We start from the raw sequence: 27,709 nt of genomic DNA, 5'->3' as shown, positions 1-27,709 counted from the left end.
AAATACTTCTGAGTAGAGGGCTAAGATCCAGAAGCAATGAAGCTTCCACCCAAAACCACCCCATTTTCCCCTAAACTTTTCTTATAGGTAAGTTGAGTGTGTTCAGTGGCCCTTGTGTTCTAGAAAGAATCACAGGGACACTTCAAGTGGTCGAGACACATTTGCCTGAGACCTTTCACCTGTAGGCAGAATTGGTATTCATGCAGATCCCCAAAGCTGCAGCTGAACTCTGCCCTTTTATGGGTCTACCTACCCACCCCTCTACCCAACCTCTGGATGAAGCATCCAGAAAAGTGGTACATGACTGGGCCAAGGTCCTGGTGCCCTTTAAGAGCAACACTGAGCCTGCTCTCTCCTCATGGTGGAGCTCCATGTAGCCTGGCAATGACGAGGGTTTCCTGAAATAGTTGCCAAGCTGCTTGGCACTAGATACCTGGAGGTCCCCAAGTATCTGACAACAGTTAACAGGGAAGGCAGTGATAGCTATGTTGAGCCATAGGATGCTTCCTAAAAGGCTTCTTCAGAGCCTAATACTCCTGGTAGTATTTTTAAGGCATCTAGCCATCTCAGCTCCTAAAGGCTAATGTTCCCAAAGATCATGAGGTTCAAATTGTGGCTTCTATGGTCTAGTCACGGACTCTCCCAAGGAAAACTGGGTAATTTCCTTCCTGATTATGTGACCCAGCCAAAAGGTAAGGAGGTCCTTGCAACCTAGAAAGGCAGATTCAGGACAGTTTTTCATAGGACACATTTTGCTTTTGGTCTCTGAGCAAATCTGGAAACCTGGCAGCATCTAAGTCCCTCAGTGCCCATGGCAGAGATTTGCTCCTTGGCAGTTCACCCTTTCCAGGGCCCCAGGGATGCTTTCAAATCTGGTTCTGGCCAGAACTACAAGGCTTATACTCTCCTTTAATTCATAGGGCAAACTCTATCCCACAAGGAGAACGAATGGCCACAGCATTTCCAGGGTCTCAAAGTGTACATGGCTAAAAGGAGCAGCAGCCTCTGAGCAGGAATGGCAGCTGTGCAACACTGGAATGAGGATGGCAGGGACACATGGTGGAGCTATATGACATGGGGGGGAATGACACACACTTACTGGAACTGCTTTCGCTGTCACTGGTGTTGGATGTCACTCCCTCTGCAAGCCAACAAGAAAGAGACTCCAATTCAGAACACACCACTGAGAGATCACATGCAGCACAAAACTCAAATGCTCAGGAATGAGACACTGAGCTTCCAACTGAGTCAGGCCACAGGAGGCCTGCCACATCCAGGCCACCAACTGGGAGGCACAGCTCCAATCCTAACACCCTGGACACCTCCTACTTGTCCCCAGAGCCCTCTCAGTCTGCCAAGTCTCTCCCTAGGCACTAGAAGACTCACTTCCTTCCACATCATTCTCTTCATCTGAACCAAACAAACCAACTTGGATGGTTTCCAAATCCTATCACAAACTGCATCCCCCAAGGCTAATGGCAGGAAAGAAAAGGTAGGGACAGATGCAGAGAAAAGTCCAGGGACCATGCTACTCATGAATTTTCCCCAAGACAGAGCCCCTGAAGTATAGGACCATGTGGTACTCCACAACTTCTTGGGCTAAACACTGGAGAGGCTGAGCAGTCACCAGGGAACACTGCTCTGACCTCCAGTGGGACCCACAGCCCTTTTGCCACCACTCCTAAGAAGGAGAGGGATACACCTTGATCCACCCTAAGACAGATGTGTCAAAACACAAAGACAACAAAGCAACAAGGACATTTCCAGGACAAGACAGCCACCCTGTCTCGGATAGTTGGGACCTTCCCATCTGTGAGTGTGGGTGGAAAGAACTCAAGCAGAGAGTAGCTTTCACAGAAGGCCCAAACAAAACACACCCCTCCCAGGATGACAGGCAGATGAAGATGAGACATAGACACACCACACTATGGAGAGATGCTGCTCGTTTCAGTCAAGGCCACACTGTTCCAGACCATGATATGCTGTGGCTCCCCCAGGAAGGACTGGCTGAGCTGCCACCCAAGGCTAGCCCCTGACCGACCCTTGGTGTCAGCTCCTTTACCCTTAGCCTTTATTACTTATTGAAGGAGAGTACGTGCTTACAGAACCCAGTGGCAAGGCTGTGGATCTACATCCCTCTACACACAGAGGGATAGCCCATAAGGCCCTATCCTCTAGGTCCTTTCATTTTCCACCCTGGGATTATTTTCCATGATGAAGAGGTCAAACTTTCCCCAAGACAAAGCACTAGATATATGTGTTCTATAAGTGGTGCTGAAGTCCCCACCAGATGGGTGCAGCCCCTTAGAGGCTCTAAGTAAGCCTGTGCTGTATACTGAGGGCCTGGCTCTGCTGAGATAGACCAGGTGCAGGGGTTCAGTGCCCTTACTCCTAGTTAGAGGTAAGAGCTATAAGAGCTACATTCCCTAAGCTCACTTGGTATGGTGTCACTGGGAGAAGTCAACCAACAGGCACCCTCCCCTTGACTACAAGCTAGACATGAGCTGAGTGCTTGCCTGGGGAATCATGCTGAGGGCCCACCACTTGAAGGTGCAGAAGGAAAACACAGACATGAATGCTAGGAAATTATTAGGTACCAGGGATCCAGAGCAAAAGTAATAACATTTGGAGTCACATGCCCTTCCTCCTGCCATGGGAACAGAGTTATTGAAAGAACTGCCCTCCCCTCACCCTTTACCCTCATCCATGTCCCCTACACCCCCACCCTCCACTACCTTCAACCATGCCACAAATAGTCAATGGTGTGCAAGTTTGACTTACTCAGGTTCTTTGCTCCATAATAATCGTCACTTAACCCAGGGAAGTCCTAATTTCACGGACAGCAAGAACAAAGAGAGGGGGGAGGGGTGGAAGGGGTGGGAGGGGTGGGAGGGAGAGAATTGGGGAGAAGAGGAAAACACAGAGAAAAAAAGACAAGGGGAAGGAAGAATACAGAGGCAGGTGAGCATTAGTGACAGAAGTATGAAATACCATGAAGACCTAGAGCTACAGCAAGGTGAAGAACTCCACCACAGAAAGAACATCCCAGGTCAGGTCAGGTCAAGTATCTGGACTTGATGCTATTCTATTTCTTGCCAAAGGGCTCTGGAGTGGACTAGCTTTCTAAGATTGTCCATAGCCCATAGCCCCACAGGACATGACAGGCGACACTCTAAAGCATGGAATACCTGCTTTGATCAAAGTTGTAGAGCCCAAAGTCTCTGTGTTTTAAAAAAAATCATCATTCCCCTCTGTGGGCACATGTCTACATGTGCCATAGCAGGCAGACAGAATAACTATCATTTTGGGGAGCTTTTGCCCAATAGTGCCTCACTCTGTCTAAACCCTTCAGGGAAAACTGCTACTGTCTGAGGTGTGACTTCTAACTGCTTGGATGAGTTCAGCTTCTAGAGAATAGGCATTGGGCAGTTTCAACCCTGTTGCCCAACAGGCACCCCCACCAGCTGGACAACTCAGCAGTGACACCTCCCAAGGCTGGGCTCTGCACAGAGATTCTGGGACTCATCTGGTGAACTGTGGTGACATCACCTCAGAACTGTATCTCAATAGCCTCCTATTGCTCATGGGAAGAACCAACTTCCCCTGTCACTAAACGACCCCACAATGATGAGTCTTGACCTCATCTGGATGAGGGTACCTAGTATCTAGCAGGTATACCCCAGACAGCAGCAACCCCCACATACCAGGACCATGAATCAGAAAGGCCTAAAAAATGCCATTTCCTATCAGAACGAGTCATCCTCCTGCTAGTTCCAATAGTCCTAGACTACAAGATCAATGGTAAACGAGAGATGTTTACAATTCACAGTGAGACAAACAATAAGCTATTTTTTTTTTCAAGTCTGATACTATGTTTAAGGTCAGGGCCAGAACAGTTAATTTCTGAGGCATACAGTATGGTAAGAAGATTTATCAGGATTAGTTCTTAAAATTAAGGTACCTCAGCGTTACAGTTTTTTCTACCAAATCAACTTTGTGTTTCTCAATAAACCTTTATTTAGACAATGTTGAGTAACACTGCTTCCATGACAACCCATTTAAGCAGGAAGGATTTTCAGATGGAAACACTCTGTTGACACTCTGGGATGACAGTGACCCTGCTGCAGGCCATGTGGATATCCTGTGTGCTTATGCATATACATGGAATTCCAGAAGTAGTCCTGGAGCCAGGAATCTGGGGAAGAACAGGCTCTTCTCTTGATATAGATGAGTGAAGTTAAGGGAAAGAAAACATAAGAAGAAGAAGCCAGGAGAACAACACCGAGTCCCTAGACCTTGTTCTCTTAAAAAAATAAAAACACATACACACACATTTTTCTAACCCTGAACACTGGCTGAAACCTGCTCCTTGCCACCACAGCAGAGCTCCGTCTGGCACTTTCAACACCAGTGCCAGGGACATCCTGGAGGATGGCCCTGGGACCAGTCCCACTTCAGAACTTCCAACATTCATTCCAAGTGAGGAGCTGGGCAGATAAGCCCCAACATCACCCACTGCAGGACAATTTCTGCCCTGACTCTGGAAATAAGCACTGTGTGGACACACACCCTTGCCCTCGCCCAGACTCCTGGTGAGGGAAGGGCAGCTGAGGACGAGAGGACCGGGCTGAGGATGGTCTGCTCTCTGGACTCTGCTGCTACTTACGTTCCTGTATGCTGCTCTCCTGGGCCATGTTTTCTTTGCTCTTGTAAAATGGAAACTTTCGAGAGAGGCGGAAACTCTTTTTACGTTTCGTTTTGATCGACTGTGAAAGAACATGAAGATGGAGGGGAAGGACAGAAGGAAAAAAAACAGAACAATGGATTTTAAAGCATGCAAGAAAAACTAAAATGGAGACAATGGTGAGCTAAATAAAAGACCATCTTACACAAATGGAGTCTATGAGATTAAATGAAAGTTGATGTAAGAGGAAAATTATGTTTACAGGAAAATGTTGTGGGGATGTTAGAAGTTTCTACCTAATCCAGCCTCAACAGCACTCACTGGCACTTCCTAAAGAACAAAGGTCACTGTAGCCTCCTGGACACAGGCCCTAAGGTGTCACTGATACACACAGAGTCATCTACTCCATGCCTCTCTTCCCTCTATTGCTCCGGAAGTTCTTTGGCCTGTGAAGCTTATAGAAGAAAAGGGGTGAATGCAGAAGCCCTCCTGCCTCATGTGGTCTGAAGGGAGGTGGGAGCTTGGGACAGGCCTTTCTGGCAGGATGATGAGAACAGGTTCTTCCCCACAGCTCTGACAGGGTCTGTAGCCAGGAAGATACCCATGAGTGTCTTCATGTTCCCCAACAAGTCAGCCAACTCCAGCACATCTTCCAGAGCCAGTTACCCAGGGGCAGGGGCACAGACTAGCTGCAGACTTTAAGTGCTCCCTCTCTGCTTCTGAAAAGCAGTCAATTTTCTGACATTTCAGAGTCAGACCCCTGAAAAAGAGACATTTTTTGTGCTCCCCAGTTCTCTTATATATCAGACTGAACTCTTCTTCACATCCTGGATGACTTCCTTGGGGGTCCCCACTTACCCTATTAGACTCAATCATCCCCGTCCTGGCATGGAACTTCACAGTTTTCAATCGAGCTCGCTCTTTCTTTTCCACTCTGTTTGGGAGTCAAAAAGAAGTCCTGTTACTACCAGCACATGGTCTCAGTGGCAGGTGGGCTGCTCAATGAGAGCAGCTACTCCTTGGCTCACAAAGTGAAAACCATGTCCAAAGTACCAGTTCAAGACCAGAAAGTCTTATCAAGGCACATCCACCACTCTCATGCAATTTATGGTATAACAGGAAAATAAGACAGACACATCAGCTTGTGATCATGACAACTTACCTCTTCTTACTGGGGATTACGCCAATCTGCTCACTCTCTCCATGTGGGGTCACCAGCCTTGCCTGCCACCACTCATCATCAGAGGCATTAATGACATGTAGAATGTCACCATAAGAAAAACTAAGCCCCTGGCTTGGCAGGCAGCTGTCCCGAGTCCGATCATAATCAAACAGGGCCCTGAAACACATGGTGAAAGATGAAGTGATCATCCAAACCCTCAATTCCTGAGGACCGGCACCCTGAAACCTCAGCAGCAGAAGGCCAGTCCAATAGCACAGATGCAGCAGCCTCGCAGCAGACAGGAAGGGGTTATCTGGGAGACTGCATTCTACTTGCAGTAAACATGCACCTCCTTTTTTTTAAGAGAGAGAGAGAGAGAGAAAGAGAGAGAGAGAGAATTTTTAATATTTATTTATTTATTTTTTAGTATTCGGTGGACACAACATCTTTATTTTTATGTGGTGCTGAGGATTGAACCCAGCACCCCGCGCATGGCAGGCAAATGCGTTACCGCTTGAGCTACATCATCCCCAGCCCCAACATGCACCTCCTTTAAAAAAAAAAAAATTCTCCCGACAGGGGGCATAAGAAAAAACCTTAAACCTTTTACAAATCCCATCTCCTCTCAGTTTTTAGATACAAGGTAGAAGCCCAAAGTAGAAACTCCTCACTATCCCTCTCCCTCACCCACATCCTAAGAAAGTAGCTTCACCATTGAGTCTCTCAGTTTACAAATATGTTCAAAAAATAGGACAAAAAAAACTACAGGGCTGGGGATATAGTTCAGTTCATAGAGTGCTTGCTTTGCATGCATAAGGCCCTGGGTTCAATCCCCAGCACCAACACCAAAAAAAAAAAAAGAAAGTTAACTACAATCCCAAACAATGAAAGGTAAATGTTGCAGACAGAAAAGAGCCCTATTTCCTAAGTAGCCAAGGAAAAAGTTAACTCTGTCTACAATGACTGGGTTGCAAGGGACCCAGAAGTCTCCTAGTGTAGCCTCCTTCTCTTACATTTGGGAAAATAGAGGCAAGGGGAATTATAATAATTTAACCTAAGTACCTAACTTAACCTGGGACAGAACCCAGGTCCTCTGAGAAGACACTCTTATATCGTTTTGTGACATGTTATAAAATGAAGCAGAGTAAAGAGATAAAGGAGAAGGTGGGAGAAAGTAGGAAGAAAGTGATACCATCTAGCCAGCTTTGTTGGAAATAAAGATCTGGGAAAAATTTTGGAGGGTCCTGAATAGACCTGACCAATGGCCCCTGAAAATTTGAGAAAAGGAAAGTAACATCAAAAGAGCATTAGGAACATTAATCTGGGATAATGGGGGAAGAGGGAGATTTAGAGGCAAAGCTCCTAGTTCAATTGTTTAGGGCTGGAGGCTGACTCCAGCCCAGGGAAGTCTGAGCTGGTACTTGGCACCAGAGCTCCCCACTCAGGAAAAAAAGTCACCTGGATAAAGGTGAAACCTCTCCTCACATGGAGTCACCACAGTGGGGGAAGTGACAAATTTTTGTTTCTTTACTTGCAATCTAGGCTCTGACCTTCTTCCTCATACTCTCCTTTAACAGAAGTGTTTTCACACATTTGCATGCACAGCCCAGGGGTCTACCAGAGCCCAGAGCTCCAGACTTCCACTTTGACCTGCAATTCAGTAGTCTGTAGCTTACAGCTGGAAACAGCAAGTCTAACACACTATTTCCCCAGAAGCAAGCCCAAATGAAAGATGGGATAGAATAAAACACTGGAAGGTAGAATACCACTTTAAGTTCTTGAAACAGAATCCTTAAAACAGTGTCAGATGATTTGAAAATTTAAAAATCCCAACTCTTACAAAAAGCCCTTTATTAACCTCAATGTACTCACTCAAGGTAGTAACAACAGAGGCAGAACTAGCAGATAAAGAGTGCTCTGTCTATGAGGTCCTTTCTGGGCTTGGTGTGACAGAATCATATCTGACTACATTCATGCTGCCAGAGTCCCACATGTGCCAGTATTACTACAAAGACCAGCATAATGAGTAACCTTATTCTAAGTGATGATTAGAAACACTAAATGTCATTATGGACTTCAAAATTTAAGGAAAAGGCTAGGTGCGGTGGTGCACGCCTATAATCCCAGTGGCTCAGGAGGCTGAGACATGAATATTTTAAGTTCAAAGCCAGACTCAGCAATGGTGAGGTGCTTAGCAACTCAGGGAGACTCTGTCTCTATGAATAAAATACAAAAAATAGGACTGTGGATGTGGCTCAGTGGTTGAGTAACCCTGAGTTCAATCCCTGGTATCAAAAAAAAAAAATTAAGAAAAAGAACAGAACACGGACCGAGCACATATTATTTTGGGAAGGGACAGAAAGAAAAGATGTTAAAATGAATTAGATGCAATTAGGATGAGTATGGAGAAGATTAGAAGGCAGAGTTGACTGGTTACAGGTTTAAAAAAATACATATTTTAGCACCTCACAGAACCATGCCTGACCATTGGCAACAATAGTAGCAATCTGGAGATCACATGGTAAAGTTGATGCAAATGTGTTTTCTGGATGCCAGGAATCCAATTATTTGTAATTTTAAACATCTGAGGTTTGAATAAAATAAATATAATATTTTATTTACAATATGAATTTCAGGTACTGTGCTATATTAAAACATATAGAGCACAAGATAAGTAAAAACAAGATGAATACAGATCAAAGCTAACAAGAATGCCAGTAGTTTACCAGTACACTTTGGGAATTGTTCTGTCTGGTTTGTTTTTTATCTGCAGCATGTGTTCCTTTTATAATTTTCAAAAAATATAAGTCAATTTTAAAAAAAAGTGGGAAAACAGACACACCAAGCACTGGTTTGAGTCAATTGCTTCAGAAGATGACCTTGTTTGACTCTAAGTTCCCTGACAAACAATGCAAAAAAGGAAGTTGTATGACTGCAATTTCCCAACACAAAGTGCTACCTGAGTCCATTTGGGTTTTGTTTGATGAACTTATGAATGATGAATGAGCAAGGAATATTGAACAACAGGATGGAAAATTCTTTTTTAAACTATGACTCTGTTAAAAACCTAAAAATATAATGTCTGAGTTTGAAATTCTGAACTATAATATTATTTTCAGTTGAGAATATAAAAGGTGAATTGATAGTTTTCGGAGCTGGAGATGTGGCTCAGTGGTAAAATGCTTGCTGAGCAAGTGTTGAGGCCCTGAGTTCAATCCCCACCACTGTCAAAAAAAAAAAAAAAGTTTTCTATCAATCAGAACAGAAAATAGGAAAAGAACTACAGAACATGGAGCCTCAGATGCAACTTTGTTCAACTCCCTATCTAATAAAGGAAATTCCTTAGATATTCCCAGTTTCTTTCCAGCTCTAGCATTCAATGACTCTGGGTCTTTCCTAGGTCTTCTTTCCTGGGCTGAACATTCCCAATTCCTTCAACAATTTATTTCTTTCTTTGTCATGATTTTGACCTATTTTCCAAACCCATGATGTGGATTTTCTCTAAATCCACTGTCGCTCATACTGCTGAAATTCTATTGTATTAAGAGCTATAAAACTTTCCCACAAATGATGAAAACCAAGCCAAATATATACACAGCCCATTTAGAGATACATGGTGGGCAACTCTCAAACCAGGACTCTCAAATCTCAAGACAATCTCATGAGGTCCAAGTCAAAGTCATATGTATTTTTTTTAAAAGCTAATTTTCAGCTGTGTTTAGAAAATACCACTCTTGGGGCTGGGATTGTAGCTCAGCAGTAGAGTGCTTGCCTAGCATGTGCAAGACCCTGGATTTGATCCTCACCACCACATAAAAATAAATAAATAAAATAAAGATATTGTGTCCAGTTACAACTAAAAAATAAATAATAAAAAAGAAAATACCACTCTTCCATTATTTAAATATTTATTTACTAGGGCTTCTTTCTGCAAGACACTGTGTTGGATACACAGGAGACAGAAAAGCAGAGTCAGCCCCTGGACTGTGGAGCTGAGTATTTTTGTAGACAGAGGCACAAAAGGGCAAACCAAAGGCTAAAAGCCTTCTTTGGGAAGGCAACAAGGAAGTTCACTTTTTTGAATTGGGCCTTAACAAGGTTCAGGATTTCCAAAGGTAGAAAGGGGAGAGATACTTCCAGCTAAAAAAGAACAGAGTAGGCAAAGGTCTGGAGGCAAGAAGCATAGGGTTCATTGGGTTGTCCATAGCTTGCTGGGACACAAAGAATGGTAGGGTAGGGCCAGACTGTGGCCCACCTGGATTGTCTAGCTAAAGAGTTTGACATTGATATAGTAGGCCTGCATGAACACAGCCTCAACTTTTCACTATTATCAGGCTAAACTTTCATGTGGAAAATGAACTCAGTAAAAAAGAAAAGGCCAGAGTATTAAAGTCAAATAATCTCACATGACATATACATCATGTAAACAGAAAAAGTATGTAAATTAGACCTTAATAAATTTTTCAAAATCTGTCAACCATCTTCTTAAGTTCTTTAAGAAGCATGCTAAACTGTGGCTGTCTATCAGTGACAGTCTGTCAAGAACAGCCTAGAATCCTAATAAAGTGGCAGGCTTTAGCATCTTTTTACAAATACCTCATGTTAGGTAGGCCTGATGAGAAGAGGAAGAAACCTTTTTCTCCACTCTCTTCATTCTCCCTCTATATCCTCAGGGCAGGTTCTAAAAATATCAAAGTAGATACTGTCCCTTTAAAGCCTTGCTGAACCACTGCCCCAAAACCAAAATCCTACAAATGCAAGGCACAGATGGCACAGACATGGACCATTTCAACCTATGGTTCAAAAAGAGAGTGAGAAAGAAAAAAAAAACCTGTTTGTCTCCACACACCTAAAGAAACGCCATAATTAACCAATCTGCCACCTTGGTCTCACCCTGTATGTATGTACACATCAGCTTATCTGACAAGGTGTGTTGGGAGACTAGAAACCTAAGAAACTCCTATTCTTTATGGGTCTAGATAAAAAGAATTTCATGGAGGCCTCTGAGTTGAGGACTGGTGAGGTCAGTGGGAAACACTGTGCCATGAAAAGAAGCAACTTCCAGAAATATTATCACTCCTCCCACCTCCCACCTCCCACCCCCACCTACAGCCTCAGTGCCCCATGTAGCTTCTCAGACTTCTCAGCCTTGAACATGCTCCTTTTCAGTTATGGCCATGCACTTCTAAGAAGCCAGGGAGAGCCAGACTCTGGGTATTCCCAAAACTTTTCAAACATTAAAGCCAGGCCAATCAATCAATCAATCAATGAGCAGGGTAAAAAGTAGGGTGGAGAGCAAACAAAAAGTGTCTGTGGCAACAAAGAAACCTTCCAGAGCCATCCCATCAAGAGAAGCAAGGATGGATGCAACTCCCTAATTGAGTCTTGAGTCCCCAAGTTCCTGAGTCCCAGGGCTGGTCTTCAAAACTCCAGTTTTCAAAGCCACTGCCTCTCCCTCTGAGGGAAAGGGCATCCCCAAAGGTCTTGAAAGATATGTTGTTTAAGAGGTGACCTTTTAAAGATCCCCTAACAGAGACATGTGCCTGCCCATAGGGATAATGCACATGTTCTCAGGGACTTTGCCAATCTTCCTTTCAGCTGGGCCCTTTCTGCCGGATAGGAAAGCAAGAATATAATCAGCTCTAAGTAAACAGATTATGAAGAAAAGTCTTTATAGTTCAGATCCTAAATTGTGAGGTTGGGTCTGAAAGATTCAGAGAAATCATAAGCACCTGGCACAGCCACTGTGGTGTCCTAGTGAACAGGAATGCAACAGAAATGGGAACTAACAAGGGAACTGGTTAGACAGGTTTCTTGATGCAAAGCAAACAAGAACATTTTAGCACTAACAGCCTCAAAGGCAAGGGGCTTCTTCCGCTGGGCTCACCTAGCACTGTGCCCACCTCCCTACCTGTGGCTCTGGCCATCTGTCTAGCCTAGGATGCCCTTTTGGTCCTCTTGTCCTCTCAGCAATTCCTCTGAGGCCCAGCCCAAGTTCCTCCCTGCTTTGTGACCTATTCCACTCTAAATTTCCTTCTTCCGAATTCATACCATACCTTTTGGCAGCAATCTTATATTTCTTTATAATATCTATTTATTGCAGTTTAATTCTTATATTTTTTTGAGCTTTAATATTATATTGCCAAAGTAGAAAACCTTTAACAACAGAGACCTTATGTTCCTTGTGAGGTTCTGAATGCTTTTGAATGGTGGATGAGAGCCAGGGTATTCCACAGAACATGGTTCCCATTAATATCCCTCAGAGTGCCCCTCCTACTGTGCTTTTCTCCCATAGCGGCAAGGATCTAAGACATCTTCCTTCCTTCCTTCCTTCCTTCCTTCCTTCCTTCCTTCCTTCCTTCCCTTCTTTTCTTTTGAATATACATGATTTTGTTTGCCAACCATACACCACTTTCTTCCTTTGGATAAAGAGCACATATTATTTGAAGAATAATCAGCCAATCCCTTGCCCGGTTGCTGAAATGCATGCATAGAAAATCAAAAAGCAGTGATCACTCATCAGGTTTTGGCCTTGTTGAGAAAGTTAAAATTTCTAGCAGCATCCAAAGAGCAGCGTAAAATCCCAAACCCAAGTGCTCAGGCCTCCCTGGTGCATCTTATAGAAGGGTATGTAGAGAGAAGGTAAGAGCACTTTATCTCAAAAGTTTCAGGCCTCAGAGGGTAACTATGGAGTTGGAGAAGACCAATCTACCCATAATGTGTGACCATTTAGGGCTCACACCACCTGCAGATGATGGGATGAGCTAAGTGATTTCAAGTATAGGCTCAGGACTGGTGTTTGGGAACAGGCAATTCTAGAAGCCACTGATGCAGAAAACTGCATATTCTCTTTTTTTTCAGTGCTGAGCATAGAACCCAGACATCATGCATGTTAGGCAAGTACTCTACGACAAGCAACATCTCCAGCCTATTGTTGTTACTTTAAAAATACTTAGGCTGGTTATGTAGCTCAGTGGGTAGAAGGCTTGCCTACCACACACCAGATCCTGTATTCCATTCCCAGCAATGCCAAAAAATAAAAATCATATTATCATCACTCCTAAATTCTGTCAAATAGTGAAGTCTGCCAATGTTGCCTCACTGGCATCTTAATCCACACTGAAGCTCATTAATGAATAAGCCCAAATCAGGCTCTGCCAAGCACAACTCTGGACAAAGCAATGTTGGCTAGTGACAGGAAAGAGCACTCTCCAGCCTTCCTTGATGACCAAGCTTATAGTTCTGACATCATTTCTCAAATCAAGACTACAGATGCCCCAAGATGATTTTCTTCCTAGAGTTGGAATAAGACTGGCCAGGACTCCTAAGCTGCCTGAATTCTGTCCTGGGGCTGCAATGAATATAGCCAGCCTGGCCTGAAAAGACTTTCAAGAGTTATTTCTACAACTATACTATCAAGTTTATTTTCAACCTTGAGAAGACAGGTCTTTCATTCACTCATTCATTCCTTCATCCAAAAGATAAAATCAAAGTCATCCCTGGCACCCTAGCCTCCCAGCATGTTTGTTCTGCCTTCACTTGCCAATGGCTTGAGTGAAGCATCTAGTCACCCCAACCCCGAGCCAGAGGCTCACTCAATACAGGTGATTTCTGCAGACTCTTCCAGGGGACAAATTCATCAACAGAGCAAAATTCCTATTGGGCAGATAGAGGGGCTCCATTCTTTTAAGAATGGAAGAAGTTAGTTGGATGCCTGTAATCCCAGCAACTCAAGAGGCTGCGGCAGAAGGATTGCAAGTTTAAAGCCAGCCTCAGCAACTTAGCAAGGCTCTGAGAAACTTAGCAAGACACTGTCTCAAAATTTAAGTTAAGAAACTACTCTAAGCTGGGTGTGGTGGCACATGTCTATAATCCAGTGGCTCGGGAGGCTGAGACAGGAGAATTGCGAGTTCAAAGCCAGCCTCAGCAATCACAAGGCACTAAGAAACTCAGTTAGACCCTGTCTCTAATAAAAAATACAAAATAGGGCTGGGGATATGGCTCAGTGGTCGAGTGCCCCTGAGTTCAATCCCCAATATCCCCCCCCCCAAAAAAAAAGAAGAAACTGTTTTAGCATGATGAAGGGTGTGGAAGGCCTTTCTCATTAAGTCCCTGGTGACTTCAAAGCCAAGTAACATTTCCCAAATACTGTTATCTTTCCTTCTTCCTCCTGCTCCAAAACTCCCATTGCCCCTACGGTTAGTACAGCTGCAGCTCCCTAGGGCTTCACCTGCTACAGCCTCAGTGCAGCTGTAAGAGGGTGTTATTTACTTCAAAATAGCTTTGCAAACCCCATGCACACCAGAGGGAGATACTCAGGGGAAGGGAAGGGAGGAGAAACATGTCAGAAGGGAAAAAACAGCAAGAGAATTAAAGAACCCAAACTGGAAAAGGTGCCTTCATTTTACCCATGGGCTGCTTGACCTCTTCTTGGTGGACAGAAGGAACCACATGGCTGCTTCCTCAATTCCACCCATGCTACCATGCCCAAATTCTTAGCCCTGTGCTTTACTGCTTTCCACATGGTAGGAACTAAAAAGTGCAATGTTTAGTTAACATAGAAATAAATGTGTATTGTGGTACACAAGCAGTCACTCCCGAGCATTCTGATTGCTTGTTAAAACATACATTTCTCCAGGCATGGTGTTACATGCCTATAATCTCAGCTACTTGCAAAGCTGAGGCAGAAGGATCACAAGTTCAAGGCCAGCCTGTGCAACTTATTAGCAAGATCCTCTCTCAAAATAAAAAGGACTGAGGATGTAGTTCAGTGGAATAGTGCTCCTGGGTTCAATCCCTAGTACAAAAAAAAAAAAAAAACAACCCTGGTGAATCCAACTCACCAGAAGAGGAGCCTAGGAATATGTATTTTTACTAGCATTCCATAGTCGATTCCTATCAGCAAGCTGGGGAAAGGCTGAAAGAACCACACTTTATAGTCAGAGCAACCAGGTTCAAATTCCAGTTTGGAAACTTCTCTCAGTTTTCTCATCTGTAAAACAGGAATTATGTCTACTCTGTAGCACTATTAAAAATATTTAAAAATCATTTAAAGAGAATAACAAAGATCGTAGCATATAATAGGTCTTTGTTCCTAAATGTTTATTCATCTTTAATCTGAAGACACTGGGGAACTACTGAAATCTTCTGAGCACATCAGGACCAGAATGTTGCTATAGCTTTAAACCCTCTGCAATACCAGGCAAATGTTCACCCAGCCTCTTCTGTAACCCCTCCAGTGACAAAAGATCAAATTTACTCTCTCCAGAAGCAGTCCATTCCATTTCAGACAGTTTTCATCATGAGCTCCTTCTTCCTTATGTTGAGCTGAAATGTGCCTTGGGTGACAGGACAAATCTAATCCCTTTTCCACATGATAGGGTGAGGCAATTAACTTAAGGAAGATGAGGAGGAAAGGAGGAGGAGGTAGGGAGGGGAGTCCATTTTGAACATGCAGTTTGTCTGAGGAACTAGAAGGGCAGCTTTATTTACACACATGTCCAGCAAATTGTTGATATTCAGGTTTGAAGTTCAGTAAAGAGGTCAGGACTGTCACTTACACAACAACAGGATTTGAAGATGTGAAAATAAATGACATTACCATTTCAGGGGCAGAGCTAATGAAAGGTATTGAGGATTGGTCAGCAAGGTAGGCAGAGAACCTTTAAAGAAAAAAGCAGGAAATTCATAAAAAAAAAAAAAAAACATGTGGTGAAGAAGTCAAATCCAGGTCAGTCATTGAATTTAAAATCCAAGATGTCATTGCTGATTCCTGACATAGAGTCCAGCATCTGCTCCTCTGGAGCCTTTCAAGGCTGCTTCGAACTACCACACTACCATGCTGAAAAGCTGGTGCTCACTTCCTGTTGGGCTATCAAAGAGAGGTGATGGGGAGAAGTAGCAACAGTAGCTTTACTACTTAGCAGCCTGGATGTTAAGACAGTTTTTTTTTCCAAATAAGGCTCCTGTGTTCATATCTTTTGGGGAAAACACTGTCCCTCCTGGACATTAATCACAGTAAAGAGTCAAGTTTTCCTGTTTAAGTCTGCATTTACCCAACTCATTGAAGCACTGATATCTCATACAATACCTATTAACTTATTAACGTCTTAAGGTACTAGTGTTTCCTGGCACAGAATTTGGTAAATGCAGCGAGCAAAAGAAGAGAAACAATAGTTTAAGGAACTTTTCTTTCCTTTTAAGACTTTTTTTTTTCTTTTAAGAATGGAAGAAGTTAGTTGGATGCCTGTAATCCCAGCAACTCAAGAGGCTGCGGCAGAAGGATTGCAAGTTTAAAGCCAGCCTCAGCAACTTAGCAAGGCTCTGAGAAACTTAGCAAGACACTGTCTCAAAATTTAAAGCAGGTGGAGGACTGAGATGTGGCTCAGTGGTAAAGCATCCGTAGGTTAAATACCCAGTACCAAAAACAAGAAGAAAAGAATGGGGCCCGGAGCAGTGGCTCAGTGATAGAGCGCTTGCCTAGCATGTGTGAGGCACTAGGTTTGATTCTCAGCACCACATATAAATAAAATAAAGGTCCATTGACAACTAGACAATATTTTTTAAAATTTTGCTTTAAAAAAATAAAAAATGGAAGAAGTTTTCACAATAGCTAAATTAAGGAATCAACCCAGATGCCCACTGATACACAAATGGATTAATAAATTGTGATACACACACACACACACACACACACACACACAAATAGAGTTCTAGTCAGATACTAAAAAATGAAATCCTGGCATTTTCTAGTAAATGAATTGAAATGGAGAATATTATGATAAGTGAAATAAGCCAAACTCAGAAACTCAAAGGTCAAATATTTTCTCTTATATGCAGTAACAAGAGTAAAATAAAGGGAGAGAAAGGATAGGATAACAAAGAACCAATCAAATGTAAATTAATAGATGAGTGAAAGCAAGTCTAGTAGAGTAGGGGAAGAAGAATAGGAGAGGGGGAAGATGGGAGGAAAACTGAGGGATCATGAATTGAAATAGATTTTCATGCATGTATGAGTTTATCAGGATTAACTCAACTATTATGTATAACTATCAAGCTCCAATTAAAAAAAAGAATAAAAGGAGTTTAAATATGTTCACATGTATAAGAAAAGAAACCAAGTGTAGAGTGAAAGGCCAAAAACAGGAATGGAAGAGATGAGCGCACCAGGCTCCCATACAAGGGTTAGCCAGCTCACTGCTTCAGCCATAAAGCATTATTTGCCCTAATTAAGTCCAGTGATCACAAACAGTTCCTATTGTAAACCATATCTACTTCCCTTTGAGGATACAGATGTTATCTAGACAAGGTTATGGGCAGATTATACAAATGGATTCTCTAGAAACAGAGTCATGGTCTCTACTCTCCTCCCCAGAGTTAGGCTGAATATATCCCTTGCCTGGGCCAGAGAAGGGTACTCCAGATTGAGAACCAATGCCCAACTCCCCCTGCCCAGGCAGGGAGAGCTCTAGCCCAGGATAGGCGGAGAGGGGAAATCTAAAAATAAAGCTCTCTGAAGAAACTGTCTTGCCTAAAGAGCAGCTTCCCACGCACACTGGAGTGCCACATCTGCGGGGGCTGGAAGCACGGGAACGGAACAATCCTGACCAAGTCACACAAGTATTACCCATTTTGAGGGGTGACAGCACATTTCTGGCTTCCCTCATCAGTGGTCCAGTGTCTAAGCTGCAGACCTGGGGTAAGGGCTTTGGTGAGAGCAGATAGGCCTTTCTTTGCCAGAAGGGAGACTGGAAACATGGCTGGTGCATTAGTCCAGCCTCTCTGTACCCTTCTCCTCCCCTCACAGTGGGAGATGAGTGCAGCAAATGCTCTCCTCACACAAGGAGTGGAGTTAAGGGTTCACTTTAGAAAAGACCTCAAAAGGTTCTGGTGGGCTTTGGGCTCAGAGAGGAGCTCCCTCAGCCCTGCTCCCACAATAGGGTCAGGGACTACCAACTGGGAAAAAAGAAAAGAAAGCACTGTGAGAACTGCAATTAGCATTGACATCGGTTAGCTATCGTCATCTCACACCCCAAGGACAGAGCAATTGTCATGTTGCCAGGCAACTGGCAAATGTAGCCTCCCCGCCCCCAGTAGATATCAGAGGCCACCAGAAAAGTTCAACCAAAGAGTTTAAGACAACCCCACACCTAAGCATTCAGCAGATATCTAAAGTAGTTCTGGTAATCCCACCACCTCCAAGGCTGTGCCCTTGGAGAGATACAATGAACTTGCAATCATTCTGCTGGAGTTTTGCCAGGAAGTCAGGGCAGGAAGAAGGAAACTAGCCCTAATTCTGCAAGGAGTCCACAGTGTTCCCTTATCAGTCCAACAACCAGGGAAGTTTGTACCTTGATCTGACACAGTAGTATACTGCACCTTAAGGGTCAGAAGCTCAACCTTTGACAATATCGCCAAGTGGCTTACAGTTCAATGTTATATATCTGATCCCTCCCCACCCTCCTTCCTAGGGAACACACTCCATTCTGTCCCATGATTCACAGACACAGCAAATCAGTGCAGTGGGTGGAGAGGGGGGATGGAAGCACAATATAATACCCAGAATGCAACAACCTGTCAATTCTTTGGTCTCAAAAGAAATCCTGTACCAGAACACTGTGATAGTTGATATGCTCAGATACAAATCCTGATGTCTATTATGCATATGTGGAAGGGGATGGGGGCCAAGTTTTCCCCTCAGAGCACAGATTGCAAGCAAAGTACTTTGAAAATTCGAGTGCTATTTGAATGCTGACTAGCAACAATCACCCAACAGTCTTTTACAATTAGAGCAAACTGAAATTTTCCTATACTGAGTCATTCATGAGCAAAAAGGAAGAAGCCAGCTCACAAAAGGGAGGAGATACTGACCATAAAATACACAACCTGAGCATACAGTATGAAGTGTTATTTTAGTACTGGGAGTACACACTCCCTACCCCACTAGTTAAACAAGAAGGGTTGGGCTGGCGCAGAGCTGCTCCCATCCAGCACCAGGCCTGGTGCTCAGAAAGGCAACTTACCTGACATACAAGGACCTCTTCTCACTTGTTCGGAGGGACCCTGACCCAGAACTCATGCTGCTGTTCATCATTTGTTCTCGCAAGTCATGTATCTTCGATTCAAAGCGACTGTACTCTGTCAGGGAGACAAGGGGAAAGACAGGAAAAGAATTAACCCAAGGAGCTTTCCCTGAGCTGGTGTGCCTGTGGCCAAAAAAACCAGAAGGACACCTGGCTTCAAAACAACCAGAGCCAGCTCAATCTTTGCTTTGATAATCAAGTGTAGATAGACATAGTTTCTCTACCCACAATCTAATTGACTGAGAAAGCACCTAGAAAAGGAGTAGCATTAGGGCATGTCAAATGGAAACAGCTTTCATCTGCCTCAAAATCTCACTGATCCTTAAAAATAAAACAACTGGAAAGAGGTTCCAGTGCAGCCTTTATAAATCTTTAGAGCAGACACTAAGGCCCAAGGAGAGCAGATGGGCAAGGAGACTTTCCCAAAAAGCCAATGCAGAGAACAGATGGCCCTGAGATGCAGGGCGGGGGGCTGGAAAGGACCAAGGCCATTATATCATTGTTAGGAGAGGACAGTTTTTTCTGGGATGACTTTGTTTGGGGGGTAGTAGAACCCAGTACAAACAGGCTAAAAACAAACAAACCTTAAAATCACATAAGGAGAATTAAAGCTAAAGCTCCCCTGAGATACTTTCCTCCTAACAAGTCTCATTGGCTTCTGTAATATATTAAAATATAAATTCTCCCAAATCTACAAGTCTGTTGACACCTCTCACCCTTAAAATCATCTAATCACTTAGGCCCTTCGTCCATGCCCAGCATTGTAGCCCACTGAGACTATTTCAACTGCCAGGAAATGTTGCTACAGGTTTATGACCAATTTAAGAAAATTGACATAGCAAAATTAACTCTAGTCATACAATTATTATAAAAGGCTTTTTATAGGGTTGCTTTGCTGTGACATTCTCCCAGTACATTTAAAATATGATATTCACACTTACCACACACACACAATTACACAACATTTTTCAGTCTATAATTGCTGCATAAAATGGGGTATATCTAAGGCACAGGCTGTGGAAATGGCAGATGACAGGCATACTTCTCCATGACAAGCTGGGGTCGAAGGTTGGGCAACTGCTTTAAAACACACACACACACACACACACACACACACACACACACACACTTTTAGGGGGAAAAATTCCACAAAAGCATTTTCATGCACCATAGAGGGCTGGCAAGAAGCATCCCCACCTAGTCTGTGTGACTCTGCAGGAGAGAACAAAACACCTGCTCCAACACCTGCCGCTCCCCCTTGCCTCCCTAGGCAAAGCATCCTGACCTTCAGCTGGGTGAAAAGGGAAATGCTAAAAAGCCTAAACAGGATCAGTGGAGTCTGAAGTCATGCAAATAGCCTCTTCTCAAAAAATTTGTTTCTTTTTGTTCACCATGATATCAAGGAAGCCAACTGGTTAAATTCATGTGATCTTTCATTCATCACGTACTGGTATTATGGTGATTTGTCCTCATTAACTACTCCTGTCCCTGAAATCCTGGAGGAAGCAGTTGAGTCACTGACTCACCCATTAAGTGTTGGGGAGAAACAAGAGACAACAGCTGGACAACGTCCCTGTTCTAAGGGTTACACGGCAACACATCAATATCAATGAGGTGTCCCAAAGTAAAGGCAGAGGATGGTGGCCAATCTGTCACAGAAGCCCTGGACGCCCAAGGCACAGCAACAGAACAGTGCACCTCTAGAGATGTCTGGGCACTGGCCTTAACCCTGGGCTTGGCCCTCTAACCCTGGTTGGGGATCATGTCTCACTCCTTCCTTTCTGGCTTTCTTTCAAACTCACTCACTAAGGAGAGAACCGTGTGAAGCAGAGACTTCTTTCTGACCAGGGAGTCCTTTCTTAGGGAAGATGAGTAAAAGAACTATGCATAGAACCCAGAACAAAAGAAAACACCCAACTGTCAGGTATGGCATCACAAGCCAGTAATCCCAGCAACTGAGGCAGGAGGATCACAAATTCAAGGCCAGCCTTGGGAACTTAACAAGATTGTCTCAAAAAATAAATAAATAAATAAGAAGGGCTGGGGCTGTTGGACCATGGTAGAGCCACCCCTGGGTTCCAAACCCATGACCTTAAAAAAACCACTAACAATCTATCCATAAGCCATGTTTCCCCTCTTAAAACTTGTTTATATATTACCTTCTTTGGAAATGACTTGCCTGCTGAACTCCAACTTAGCAGCAGGTCATGGCAGTTGCTTAGTAACTACACTTCTTTAAAAATCCCTCAAAAAACAACCACCAAACCACCATTTCCTCAAAGCTCCTAATACAAGGTTGATAATTCTGGGCCAGAGGGCCCACTTAAAATAGACTACAGAAGGAGAACAAAGCTACTGCTTTAAGGAATTCGCTCTGTTTTTACACATGCTACTAAGATCTGAAGTTTAATAAACTGTATTTTATTCATTATTTTTGCATTCCAATGAACCCCTTAGAAAGTTCCAACTGCTGATCAGTCTCTGGCATCTATTTGTAGAGTTATCTAATGTCCAATAGGCACAGAGTAGCCTGTGACTAAGTGATAGTTGGGTAAATGAGGAGCAGTTCAGAAAACTGTCCAAATCCACTTTTCTATTCTGAATAAACCTAATAGTTTATTTAACTTATGGCTGCCAGCTTCATTGAGAGCTTGGAAAGGTAGTTAAGAAATACACCCATTTACTTTTGTTCCTGAGGTTAACTGCTAGGAGCAACTGAGGTTTACATTTGTTAAACACCCCTTTGAGATGTTAATAACCCACAATGGGCATCTGGTTAACAGAATGCCCATACAACAAAGGAAAAATTTGTTCTAACAACAACAGAAGACAAAAAAAAACATGGAGGTGTCATAAGACAGTATCTCATATTTACAGTATACCAGTTTCCCAGGACAAAAGCTTCACCTAAAAAATCATTTGAAAACCAAGACTTCACAACTTGCGGAGGGAGGTTCTTCCTTCCCCTCCACTAGCATAGCTATCACTGAAGGGCATCTATTAGGTGGAAGTCACTGTGTAGGAAGCCCACCTGACCAGCCTCTAACCCAGAGGGAACCCTTCAAATAGGCTGCTTTAAAGAAGCAAGGATTATTACTAAAATCTCATCTAAGAATTTGTACTTTATTCATTTTTTTCCCATTCAGAGGAACCAAACCATTTGTGACCCACAAAGATATCCACAATGAGTCATCCTCTCCTGCCTAATTACTTTTTACCAGCTACTAATCACAGAAAGAGAAAGGAGGTGGAGGGAACACAACCAGAAGTCAGTATCAAAAGAGAGTTTGATCAAGATTTCTTCTGGGTGCAGCAGCACACACCTGTAACCCCAGCAACTTGGGAGCCTGAGGCAGAAGGACCACAAGTTTAAAGCCAGCCTCAGCAACTAAGCAAAATTCTGTCTCAAAATTTTTAAAAAAGGAGGCTGGGGATGTGGCTCAGTGATTAAGTGCCTCCTGGGTTCAATCCCAGGAACCAAATAAATAAAAACTTAAAAAAGATCAAAATTCAGGCTGGGATTGTGGCTCAGTGGCAGAGTACTTGCCTAGCATGTGTGAGGCACTGGGTTTGATTCTCAGCACCACATATAAATAAATAAAATAAAGGCCTGTTGACAGCTAAAAAAAAAAGATCAAAATTTTAGACCCCACTCCTGACACACTGAATCAGGATCTAATGAGGAGGGCCCAGGAACCTGCATTAAATGAGTATTGATGTGATTCTAATACGCAAGAAAGTTTGAAACTGCTGATGTTAACTTACAATATTGAGTTTAATTGTGCTAGTTCAGAGAAACAAGGAAAGAATCCTGCAGACTGCCTCCAAAGGAAGGAAGGACACGAGGGTTGGAAAGACCTCAAAAGCAGAATTTGGCAACAAAATTGCAAATCCTGTGGGAAAGCAAAGTGCTAAAGAGCCCACTGTCTAATGTGTCTGCAAAGAAAGGTGATGAGTTTACATTTCTTTTCAATTATAAAACTAACATACAATTTAAGTGTGTGTGTGTGTGTGTTGTTGAGGATGGAACCCAGAGCCTCTGGCATGCTAGGCAAGCATTCCACCCCTGAGCTATATCCCCAATTCCTGACTTTAAAAATAAAAGAACTAACTTTTTTCCTAGACATTTCCTTATCATTTCCCCATCCTACTACCCAGAAGTATCTCCTGTTAGTATTTTTAGTATGTATCCTTCCAGGCTAATTTCCATGCATATATTGTTTATATACATACATTCACAACTCACATAGATTTACACACATTTTTCTCATTCATATGTCATGGAACCCAATCCATAGCAGTGCATAGAGACAGACAGACCTCAATCTTATTGGCTACATAACATTCCATATAATGGGTAGATTAATTTATTCAATCATATCATGATTGATGTATATTTAAATTGTCTACAATTTTTAGTACTACAATCAACGCTGCACTGGAGCATTGTGTGAGCATGTCTATAGCATAAATTTGTACAAATAAAACTTCAAAGACAAACTACATGCACACAAAAATTCTGGATGCCAGGCATGGTGCCCACCTGTAATCTCAGCTACTAGGGAGGCTAAGGCAGGAGGATTGCAAATTTGAAGCTAGTCTTGCTAACTTAGCAAGACCCTACCTCAAAAAAAAGTTTTTAAAATGGGCTGGGGATATAGCCCAGTGGCAGAATACCTGCCTAGCATGTATGAGGCCCTGGGTTTAATCTCCAGCACTGCCAAAAATGGGGGACTAGAGTATGGTTCAGTGGTAGAGCATTATCCCAACACACACACAAGGCCCTGGATTTAATTCCCTGCCCTTACTCCATAAAAAAAAGTTAAAATTTACTACCAAATGAACCCGCAACATTCTAAAGTCATTCTGAGACTTTTCGGGACTACAAGTAAGGATAAACTGCTATTTTAACACTTCCAGGAGATTTTTGGTCTCTGAAGAAGTGGCAACAGAATTTACTTTTGAGGGCAGAATTTACCTTTGTTAGGGAAAACGCTTTAATAAGCCTTTTTATTATGCAAATGTAAGGCCAAGATTTTATTCTAGAATGGACAAAGGGGAGCTAAAATGTTCTCTCTGCACAATAATGGAGAAGACTGTCCTTATGTTAAGTGGAGTTGCCAATGATCCCAGGTTAAGCCTCAGCCAGCAGGTCTCCTTCCTCTCCATTTTCCAGGTACTTGATTCTTTTTTTTTTTTAATTGTTGATAGATCTTTCTTTGATTTATTTATTTATATGTGGTGCTGAGAATCAAACCCAGTGCCTCACACATGCCAGGCAAGTGCGCTACTGCTGAGCCCTAGCCCCAGCCCCCTTGATTCTTAAGTCATAGTTTCAGCTACCCACTATGACTACCTACCTCTATACATAACAACTTTGCATCTCCTCTACCTGAAAACCAAATTTTTCTTCCTTATGCCCAAATTCCCCATTACTACAAGTGACACCCTCTCTTTCCCCTGTGCACAACCAGTATGTTTCCTTGAGTTTTGCTGTTTCTTCTTCCTAATTGCTTCTTCAACCCATCTTTGTCATTACTTACTGTTGATTTTCCGTATTTTGTTTATTTCTCTTAAGAGACAGCACCTCGTTATGTTACCCAGGCCAGTCTCCAACTCCTGGGGGCTCAAGCCATTCTCCCATGAGAAGCTGGGACTACAGGTACACATCCTATCCAACATCTTGACAACTTTATCTCTGCCCCCACTATTCTTTGCCTTGATTTAGGTCACATTATGGCGTTTTCCCCCCTCTGGACCATTGCTATATTGCTTTAACTGTTCTAGTGCCCCTAGTTTCCAAACTTCCAAGCAGCTTAGCTTATTTGAACAGGCTTCCTAAAACTGCCAAGCCTCACACCACGTCCAGATATCTATATAATAACTCAACAGCAACTAAAGAATTTCACTGTAATATTTCAACTAAACTTTCAAGGACTGCTGTAACCATTCTCCAATATTTTTGTCTATCTATTTATCCCATCTCTCATCACACAGGTCCTCTTTTGCACTAGTCTGCCTAGAACCCTTGAACACAATATGCTCCCATCTGTTATTCCCTGCTTCTGGAATTTTCTCCACTGCCTAACACGAAACATTCTTCATGTCCTTCAACATCTTTCTTCCTTCATCCTAGAAATTTTATCCATTCACTTACTTAGTCAATTATTTACTGAGTGTCTACTGTTTGTCGGGCTCTGTGCTATCTTCTGGGAATACAATGGTAATAAAACCTTTCTCTACCAGTTGCAATTACAAACTATTTAATCACAATTGTGATAACTGCTATGAAGAAAACACTGAGAACCTAATAGGCTGACCTAACCTAATGTGTGAGGGAGCAGAGTTCATGAAGATTTCCCTGAGGAAGTGACCTTTAAGCTAAGTCCAGAGGAAAGAACTGTGTTGTTGAAGAAAGTATCCCAAACAGAAGGAACTTATGTGAGGGTACAAAATGTATGAAAAACAGTTAGGCAGGGGCAGATCATGCAAGGCCTTATGGAATATGGTAAGAATATTTGCCTTTATCCTAAGGGTACTGGGAAGAAGACATTAAAAATTTTTAAGGGACTGGGATTGTGGCTTAGTGGTAGAGCACTTGTGTAGCACACATGAGGCACTGGGTTCAATCCCCAGCACCACATAAAAAATACTAAATAAAGGTAGTGTGTCCATCTACAATTAAAAAATAAAATGTTTTTAAAATGTTTAAGGAAAGGAACAATGTGATCAAGTGTGTGTGTGTGTGTGTGTGTGTGACATTGGCTCTTGTGGGGGGGAGTAAATACGTGGTATCACATGTAGAATTTAAGTTTCCTGACAAAAGAGGACACTTCAATTTTTCTATATTCCCCAAGGTATCTGATATATATAGCCCCTGTTTTTACAACAATAAAACTAGATAACTCTCCAGCCTCTGCTCAAACACATCCAATAATGGGAAGCTCTCTAATTCTTTAGTATTATAGAATACTATTCAAGATTGCTGGGTGCAGTGGCACATACCTCTAGTCCCAGCAATTTGGGAGGTTGGTGCAGGTAGATTCCAAGTTGGAAACAGGCCTCTGTAACTTAGTGTGATACTCAGCAACTTAGTGAGACCTTGTCTTAAAACAAAAAATAAAAAGGACTAGGGATGTAGTAGTTTAGTGGTAAAGTGCCATTGGGTTCAATCCCCAGTTTAAAAAAAGAAAAGAAAAGAAAAAATACTATTCAAGAAAAAATTCTTGGGTTGATGGCCATGTCTTCTGCCAGCTGATCCTAATTTGGGTGTTTAAAATAGCATAAAACATGATGGGCTCTCAACAGCATGAAGGAATAGTTTAAAGAAGGTTGAAGAAGTGGAAAAGCATATAGTCAACTCTCAGACAACTGGATGAAATTGAGTAGAAGGTGGAATGAGAAAAGGAGATAGGGAGCAAAGACAGGTTGGGAACTGGATTATAAGAGCTTGAGATAGGACTTTCATTACTAGGCTAAGGGAAAAAACTATTAAGTGTTTAAATCGGAAAGTGATACAATTAAAAATAATTATTTTGGGAGTATAATATAGATGAGAGCACAGAAGAAGAGGTGACAGAGACCAGGAAGCAATTCTATTAGTTCAGACAACAATTTCAAAGTATGGGGCAAAGAGAATAGAAAGAAAGGATAACAATCAAGAAACATGTTGGAGCTAGAAGAGATAAAATTTGGCATCTGATTGGACATAGCATGAGATAGGATCAAAGGCAAATTCTGACTGTTTTCCTAGTCTCCCAGGAAAGGTAGGATAACATCAGCCATAATGAAGAAGGGCCACTATGTCCTCAAAAATAGCCATCTCTTGTTCAGGTTAAATGTTGTTACTTTCTTAACAATTTTTCATTGAATATGGTTTCCAGACCTTTCACTCCCTTGTCCTTTTAAAATCTAATGCCCAAAATTTATGATGTCATTTCCTTTACTAAGCTACAAGCTCCTTCATGTGGTTTTTGTTTCCTTCTCAAAGTTTAGTGTGGTGAACTGCACCCTTGTTGAGTAGATCATCTTTTATTTAATGTGATAACTCTGTACAAAGATCTGAGAGGGCAAATGTGGACTATGTAATTCTTAAATTCTGGCACCTCAGAAGCAAATATGAGAAAAAAAGACTACACACTTTCTCCTTCTACCCACCAAAACATGCTACAAAACCACATACCACTCCTGCAAAGCACAGATGAATTCAGAGGTTTCAAGATACAGTTAACAGCCAAATAATGCACCAAAGGGTACTGAAACTACAATGTCCAACAATACAAACTTGAACATATAATCAAGCCTGCGAATCCATCTCCCAAGAATCTGCTTTTAAAAATAAGCCAAGCATGTTGGCACATGCCTATAATCCCAGTGACTCAAGGAGGCTGATGCAGGAGAATCACAAGTTCAAGGCCAGACAGTTTAATGGTTTCATTAAAATAAAATAAAAAGAAAGTCTGGGGATGAAGCTAGTGGTAGAGAGCACTTGCCTATTACGTGCAAGGCCCTAGGTTTCCATACCCAGCACTGCAAAAAGAGGGGGAAAAAAGAATAAAAAATGACAATTGTCATTAATTTGGAAAAGCTGAAAGATGCTCAGTTTCTCAACCTATACTTCTATAGGCTTCTCAACCTATACTATAAGTTTATTTCATCCTATTAAAGACAGGAAAATATACAGACAAGAAACAAATGGCAGCAACAGAGGGCATTTATTCTGCATACAGTGTAGAATACTAATGATTTGAATGAAGATATAAAAAGGAAAAGCTACAAAAT

General features: G+C 42.5%; 1 protein-coding gene across 6 annotated transcripts in view; it reads right to left on the bottom strand.

Annotated features, from left to right (window-relative positions):
* Dlg3 (discs large MAGUK scaffold protein 3) overlaps positions 1-27,709 on the bottom strand; it is a 53,550-nt gene that overhangs the window by 4,192 nt on the left and 21,649 nt on the right. For 3 of the 6 annotated variants that reach the window (XM_026399969.1, XM_026399970.2, XM_077793548.1), the window contains 4 exons: positions 18,869-18,983; positions 5,847-6,023; positions 5,543-5,618; positions 2,782-2,827 (listed from right to left, as the gene is read on the bottom strand). In XM_026399969.1, coding sequence (XP_026255754.1) covers positions 2,782-2,827; positions 5,543-5,618; positions 5,847-6,023; positions 18,869-18,983 — 414 coding nt within the window. Of the gene's footprint in view, positions 1-1,099; positions 1,142-2,781; positions 2,828-4,666; positions 4,767-5,542; positions 5,619-5,846; positions 6,024-18,868; positions 18,984-27,709 lie in introns of all 6 variants that reach the window. The other 3 variants (XM_026399968.1, XM_077793547.1, XM_026399971.1) reach the window with 2 other exon arrangements.

Source organism: Urocitellus parryii, chromosome X, assembly GCF_045843805.1.
Source record: "Urocitellus parryii isolate mUroPar1 chromosome X, mUroPar1.hap1, whole genome shotgun sequence".
Classification (NCBI taxonomy): Eukaryota; Metazoa; Chordata; class Mammalia; order Rodentia; family Sciuridae; genus Urocitellus; species Urocitellus parryii.
This window is presented reverse-complemented; position numbering and strand designations above follow the sequence as displayed.